Source organism: Chiloscyllium plagiosum, chromosome 6 (genome assembly GCF_004010195.1).
Source record: "Chiloscyllium plagiosum isolate BGI_BamShark_2017 chromosome 6, ASM401019v2, whole genome shotgun sequence".
NCBI lineage: Eukaryota > Metazoa > Chordata > Chondrichthyes > Orectolobiformes > Hemiscylliidae > Chiloscyllium > Chiloscyllium plagiosum.
Window position 1 is genome coordinate 94,130,812 of NC_057715.1, and position 7,555 is coordinate 94,138,366.

Here is a 7,555-nt window from a genome sequence, read left to right on the forward strand (position 1 = left end):
CCCCTGTGACCCCTGTCTTGATCCAGCCATTTAGTGCAGTCTGTAGTGGCTTTCTGAACTAGTGGGTGGCAGCTTTCATGAGCTAGCAGCTTCACGCTTGAAGCAGACGGTCACTCCTTTCACAGGGACAGGAAAATTCAGCCCATTAATTTTGACAGAGAAAAACGGGATTTGAATTCCAATAGGCTTGATGTAATTTGATCCCATGTCCCACAGTCAAAGAAGAGATGCTATAACCCATTATAATGCCTGGGAGTTGTATTTCCCCAGGGTTTCTTTTTCATGCTTTGCTAATAGATGTTTGATAGAAGTATCATTTAGGCAGATATAAGTCAGGAGTGTGATGGAATACTCCCCACTTGCCTGGGTGAGTGCAGTTCCAACAACACTCAAGGATCATCCAGGAAAAACCGGCCCACTTGAGTAGCACTGCATCCACTCTCTCCAACACTGGCACACAGTAGCAGCAGTGTGTACTATCATGATCCTCCATGACATGAGTCTGAATATTCTGACAGAATGAACTGCAGTCCACTAAACAGCCAGTGTAAAGAAGCTGGTAAGACTTGCTGCTGTGGAAAATAGAAAGATTGAAAAAGAGTGGAATTGGGATGCTTGCCCAAGCTTAGGCTTAAGGTACCCCTACAATCTGCCTTTGCAAGCTTGGATTTGACTTATGCTGCCCAAAACAAAAAGGAGTTTAATTTCACGATTACTGATATCCCTCATCTTCACAAACTTAAAAAAAACCTAAACTAAGACATACAATTCCATGTCTGACTTGAACAAAATGCATTTCAGAGGTTTCAGTCATGACAAGCCATTCTCTTATTTGATTTTTATATATTTTTCAGTGCTGACTAACTTCAGCGAACTTTAGCTGAGTACAGCTCATATTACTTCTTTGTAACTGCATTAATAATTGTTAAATAAAATCAAAAACACTAGGTATGTTCTATCAGTATCTATTTAACATAGAATAATACATGCCGAATACGAAACCATGAGAAGTTGCCAATTTTTAAAATTTCAGTCAAATTAACACAGTTTGACTTGATTTTTTAAACATTGAATAGCCATTGTTTCTTAAGCTTCTTAAATGGCATTTTATTTATTGTTATTTAGTTCTGGATTCACCCACCCTCGGGAAGGCATCTGGATGGGAATACGAATAGGAAGGGTTTGGAGGGATATGGGCCGGGTGCTGGCAGGTGGGACTAGACTAGGTTGGGACATTTGGTCAGCTTGGATGAGTTGAAACGAAGGGTCTGTTTCCGTGCTATACATCTCTATGACTCTCTAGTAAGATGATTTTGTTTCCGGCAGTCCTTCTTTCAGGATGCACTTCTATAACTGCGATATAATCAGGTGATCAGGTGTACTCAAAGTCACAGAATAGAAGATAAGCTATTTTAACCAGTATCAGTTGAACCTTGAAATACTGCTTCCAGGCTCTCAAAGCTACCTGTTAATTACAATGTTGAAAATATATTACGCTATATAGAAACATGGCCATTAATTGCTTTTACAATGCTCAGTGTTTAGTAGTGTATTCAGTTATTGGTAGCCTGCTTTCCCTGCTGAAATGAGCGGTAAAGAGGCAGTTTTCTCTAAAGTAGGAGCTCACAGTGATTCTCAGTCCATTTATCTCGTTTGACTTTTTAAGATTAAAGTAGACATCATATCCAGATGGTCAGGGACCAAAGCATTATATAACAGATTCCTTTTGAGGCACAACAGTTTATTTCATAACAAAAAATGAAGAACTGGAAGTCTGAAACAAAAACACAAATTTCTGGAGAAACTCAGGAGGTGTGGCACCATCTGTGGACAGAAAGCAGAGATAACATTTTGGGCGCAGTGACCCTTCTTAATTCTGAAGGGGCATAAGGAAGACAGCATGGGAGATAGCCTCTGGGCTCTCCATGTTTCTGCCCCTCCAGCATCTCTCCGCCTGCTACAAGGAGCTTTCTTCACTGATCTTGGAATCTATACATCCATCCAATGCATTATGGAAATGGCTATAAGAATCATGAATCATTTGCTCAGCCATAACTATACCCAGTGTTTCTGCACCCTGAATACCCTTGTTGAAATTCCTTTAATCTTCAGTGGTAATTGTATATTTTATTAATATTGCTACTCCCCCTTCAATCCTGATTACTCTGTAATGGTTGCAATATCACAACAAAATTATGCTTTTAAGTCACTTGTGTTTTTTTTAAGCTGCTTGCATTCATGTATGGAATTATTAATAAAGTAACCTTCCTCATACTGCGTATGATCATTGTCTTAATCTGCTTGATTTTCTCTTCTAAAGATAGAATAATATTGATTCAACAATTAGACAGAGAGATAACTGGAGATTGTGAACAAGTGCATTAAATAAGGAGGGTGGCAAGTGTTGACTAGAATCATCAGTGAAAAAGAAAGTGGAGACTGTTTTCAACAGGTTATTGGTATTATGAGAAAACATTATTGGACAGAGATGGATAGCCATTGAAAGAAGAGGAAAAGAAATGAGCAATTAATTAAAATGAGATTGCTAGCTGATCCATTCAGAGGATACCATATGATGGTAAGTTGGGTTAGCTTTGAGCTATCAAAGGCAAAGCACTCAAGTATGCATGGATTATTTCGGATAGTTACTGCTAATGCACGGCTGTTTGCTACACTATATCCTCACAATAACGTAAAAGCAGAGACACCTGTGATGCAGTGGTAGTGTTCAACTCCCACCCTGCTCCAAAGGTTTTTCACACACTGACTAAAAATATCTACAATGTAAAACGTAAACAGGAAAGAGCCTCACTGATTGATGCAATTATCAGCTACTGATGAGCAGAGTGCATACTTCCCCAAATGAAATAGTGAAAATGTAACTGCTCCAGACCATCCATAGAAATGTCATGTTTAGCAAAAGATGATTTTTGTTTACTTGGGGCATTTCCCTACCTGATGTAAGTCATTCTATGTTCAACCCTCATCTGTTCGGTTCCTCCATTTTCTTTATGCACCAATACCTAGCTTGATTCTGCAGATGAGATACCAGTCTCCCCACCCCTCCCCTCCATGACCCCACACACAATCATTTTGAGTGTGCTGAATCAGTATTTACAGCTCAATCAGATGTAACTCATATCCAACCATCAAGATAGAACCCAGTGTATTGTTTTGAGGACCAGCTTTAAATCCCACTATAACAGCTGATGAATTTTGAATTCAATAAAATCTGGAATTAAAAGCTGATCACGTAACTGCTGTTTGATTGTAAAGAAAAGTCAATGCGGTTCACCAATGTCTTGTAGAGAAGAAAATATAGGAGAAAGTGAGGACTGCAGATGCTGGAGATCAGAGCTGAAAAATGTGTTGCTGGAAAAGCGCAGCAGGAATTCCTGAAGAAGGGCTTCTGCTCGAAATGTCGATTCTCCTGCTCCTTGGATGCTGCCTGACCTGCTGTACTTTTCCAGCCACACATTTTTCAGGGAAGGAAATCTGCCAGTATTACCTGGTCTGGCCTACATGCAACTCCAGAAAGAGAGCAATGTGGTTGACTCTTAACTGCCCTCTGGGCAATTGGAGGTGGGCAATGAATCCTGGCCTTGCCAACAACACCCACATTCTATAGATGAATAAGAAAGAGGCCTGGACTGTTTAATCTCAAAAGGAAGCATCAAAATAGTAATTTTATAGATAGTCTCAAGAACGTAAACATGGAAAAAAAAAATCAGGAAAATAAGATGAAATCAAATTAAGACAAGTAGTTCCATGATCAAACTAATAACAAAGAAAATGTAGGCCTCTTCACTCAAAAAGAGATCAAGACATATGGTGTTGGATTCCTTTATCGAGGAGTTAAAATGAAAACCGGAGATTCGTTTAAAGACAAAAGACTCTGAGACGGGGCTGGGATGTTATGAATACAATTTTTGTTTTTGGACATGCATTTTCTCTACAATGCTGACATGGAAACAAACTGTAAGCCTGGAAATGATCAGTGCTTTTTGTCTGATGTGCCTGTCCTGTTTCTATATCCATTGTCCACTTTTGTTTGAACTTTGCTATTCAATATTAAGAGCAAATTTTCCATTTCAATAACTGATAACTTGGATGGATGACTTAAAATAAGTCAGCTTGCCTTCCATGTCTAGGATTATTTTGTGATTGCGAGGTATAATTAAATACCTTTCTTTAAAAAATGTTATTTGTTATGGGGCAATGTGCTTTTGGAAGGACCTCGCACACTTGTTGAAACAATGCATATGTTTGGTATTTGTGAGCTGACTGATTAACTGACTGTCACAAAACCTCAGTCATCTGCGCGTACAGGGGTGGGAACAGAATTGAAGTTGAACAGTATGAATGCTTACAGAACCATCCGATGCACTTGCTCCCACTTTGTCCCCTGATGCATTCCAGCAAACTTCAAAAATTCCCCCAGTCCCTCTGTAGCTGTGCACTAGAGCTCCTGTCTGAAAACAAACACATCGATTTGTTAGGATGTACAGAAAACATTTTACATACAAGTTTTTCAAAATGACATACTTTGATTGCCTACATTATTAAATATCACTGGCTATCTGACATGTGCCAAATTCACCTCAATTGTGATTGTCACTTTTCACCAGAGTACTCCATTTTCGTTTTCTTCATCAAATGTGTTTAGCAATTTTTATTTTCCTTTTCCATTACAAACAATTTATGTAAAAGTGAGGTGGTACTGCCCAGTGATATTTCAGAAACTAAAGACTGCCTTTTATTACCATTGGACACACAGCTAAGGAATATTTCCTTTCAATAACACTGTTATTGTAAAACAGCTAAAGATTTTGAAAATCTGATGCTCGCAAATATCACATGTGGTATTATCTCCCTTACCTGAGTGTTCCATATGTGGACACATTTGTCAAAAGACCCACTGGCTAGATATTTGCCATCAGGGCTGAAAGCAACACTGTATACAGGCTCTTGGTGCATGGTTAAGGTGTGAAGACAAACTCCTCTTTCCACATCCCAAAGGCGAACAGTAGAATCAAATGAAGCACTGAGAAATAAAAGATAAAATTAATCTTGACTGGACTGCAAAGTATCTAATGACCACATGGCCTCAAGCCATCAGGTCATCAATGTAAAAAAGAACATGTGCACTGAGGTACACGGTCAAACAAATTTCCACTTTAATCGCGATGTGTCCAACAGTGCTCATTGTCAAAGATCTGCAGCAGGCATATAACTGAACTGTAGAAAGGAAAATAGCTCAGGCTCTAGGCCTGATTACTGTTTAGTGATGAGTGAAAAGTGCATGCGCCACATGCATATCTAACAAGAATAAGGTTGAGTTTAGCTGAGATGAGTGAATAGCCCATTGGTGCCTGTTATTTTGACTCTCAAATCCAGGATAGCCACTAGCTAAGCATCAGAGGACTTACAGCCCACTGACAAAAAGGGAATTAGTTGAAATACCAAATAAACAGTGTTTTGACAATGGCTAGGTAATTTAAAAAGAACTGTGACAGCTGACTAGTATTTTCACGCATATTTAACAGCTCAGTGGTGGGTTAGCACTGCTATTTCATGGTATATCTCACTTTACATCTAGCCTCAGTTACTGCAACACTGTGGTACTATCAATCCAGCCCTTATTGGGTAAAGACCTACTTCAGAAACGAGCAAAAAGCACTGAGAAAAGATATTTAGATTTTAAACGACAAACTTAATAGTTTTTGCTCTGTATTAACTCACTTCTAATCTTCCTAACTGCCAGCATACCCTTAGAGTTTTACACATTACCTTTCCCCATGCCAAGCATATCTCATTGTCAATTATTATGCAGACAAAGAGTGTGCCAAACCTCTTCTTCTCCATTAAAAAAAAAACAACCCTGGAAGTAAAGTTGGTGGCCAGCTTGCTGGTCAATTAGAAGCTTGCCCTACAGTCCATAAAGTGCTGAGGAGAGGCTACACCCTCAATGAGAATATATTCGACCTTTGGAGGTGCTTGCTAATCAAACTGACTGGCTGGTTGAAGAATTTCAGCAGCAACAGAGGTCCATAATGGGTGCTGCCAGGACAGCAGGAGGCTCCACAGATCCTGGCTCCAGGTATGTCCGGGGCTTTGGTCCAGGTTTTTCTTTCACAACTCAGGAAAGGGAACAAGATGGATGATTTTTAAAAATGTGAGAATGGGAAAGAAGCTGTGGGGGATGGAAAGGAAGTACCCCACTGGGCAAGGGTGTCTTCCAATGACAGAAGCTCCCTATTTATGCTATTCTAAGCACTTTTTAAAAGAAGTTTAAAACAGGACCCCAACACTCAGTGGAAAAGCAGAGGGCCCAACATTTGTAAAACATGCCAAATTTATTTTTATTTGAGTTTCAATGGAAATGAAAGTGGAAATTACTCCTCAATAATTTATCATCTTCATAACCCTGAAGGGCAAAATAGCAAAATAAATAGACACTTAAGACCTAGGAGGGTCTGCAAGAATCCGGAAAAAGTATATTCCTGTCAGGGTGAAAGGAAAGGCTGGTAGGTATAGGGAAAATTGGATGACTAAAGAAATTGAGGGTTTGGTTAAGGAAAAGAAGGAAGCATTTGTAAGGTATAGACAGGATAAATCGAGTGAATCCTTAGAAGTGTATAAAGGCAATAGGAGTAAACTTAAGTGGGAAATCAGGAGGGCAAATAGGGGACACGAGATAGCTTTGGCAAATAGAATTAAGGAGAATCCAAAGGGTTTGTACAAATACATAAGGTCAAAAGGGTAACGAGGGAGAGAATGGGGTCCCTCAAAATCAGCAAGGCGGCCTTTATGTGGAGCCGCAGAAAATGGGGGAGATACTAAATGAGTATTTTGCATCAATATTTATTGTGGAAAAGGATATGGAAGATATAGACTGTAGGGAAATAGACGGTGACATCTTGCAAAATGTCCAGATTACAGAGGAGGAAGTGCTGGATGTCTTGAATCGGTTAAAGGTGGATAAATCCCCAGGACCTGATCAGGTGTACCCTAGAACTCTGTGGGAAGCTAGAGAAGTGATTGTTGGGCCTCTTGCTGAGATATTCGGATCATCGATAATCACAGATGAGGTTAGCAAACGTGGTGCCACCATTTAAGAAGGGTGGTAAGGACAAGCCAGGGAACTACAGACCAGTGAGCCTGTCCTCGGTGGTGGGAATCCTGAGGGACAGGATGTACATGTACTTGGAAAAGCAAGGACTGATTAGGGATAGTCAACATGGCTTTGTGCGTGGGAAATCATGTCTCACAAACTTGACTGAGTTTTTTGAAGTAGCAAAGAGGATTGATCAGGGCAGACCGGTAGATGTGATCTATATGGACTTCAGTAAGGCGTTCGACAAGATTCCCAATGGGAGACTGATTAGCAAGGTTAGATCTCATGGAATGCAGGGAGAACTAACCATTTGGATACAGAACTGGCTCTAAGGTAGAAGACAGTGGGTGGTGGTGGAGGGTTGTTTTTCAGACTGGAGGCCTGTGACCAGTGGAGTGCCACAAGGATCGGTGCTGGGTCCTCTACTTTTTGTCATTT

General features: G+C 40.0%; 1 protein-coding gene across 5 annotated transcripts in view; it reads right to left on the minus strand.

Moving 5' to 3' along the window:
- Positions 1 to 7,555, minus strand: part of LOC122550838 (F-box-like/WD repeat-containing protein TBL1X) — a 399,066-nt gene that overhangs the window by 3,560 nt on the left and 387,951 nt on the right. For all 5 annotated transcript variants that reach the window (XM_043692158.1, XM_043692156.1, XM_043692157.1 and 2 more), the window contains 2 exons: positions 4,879 to 5,044; positions 4,371 to 4,472 (listed from right to left, as the gene is read on the minus strand). In XM_043692158.1, the coding sequence (XP_043548093.1) occupies positions 4,371 to 4,472; positions 4,879 to 5,044 (268 nt within the window). The remainder of the gene's footprint in view (positions 1 to 4,370; positions 4,473 to 4,878; positions 5,045 to 7,555) is intronic.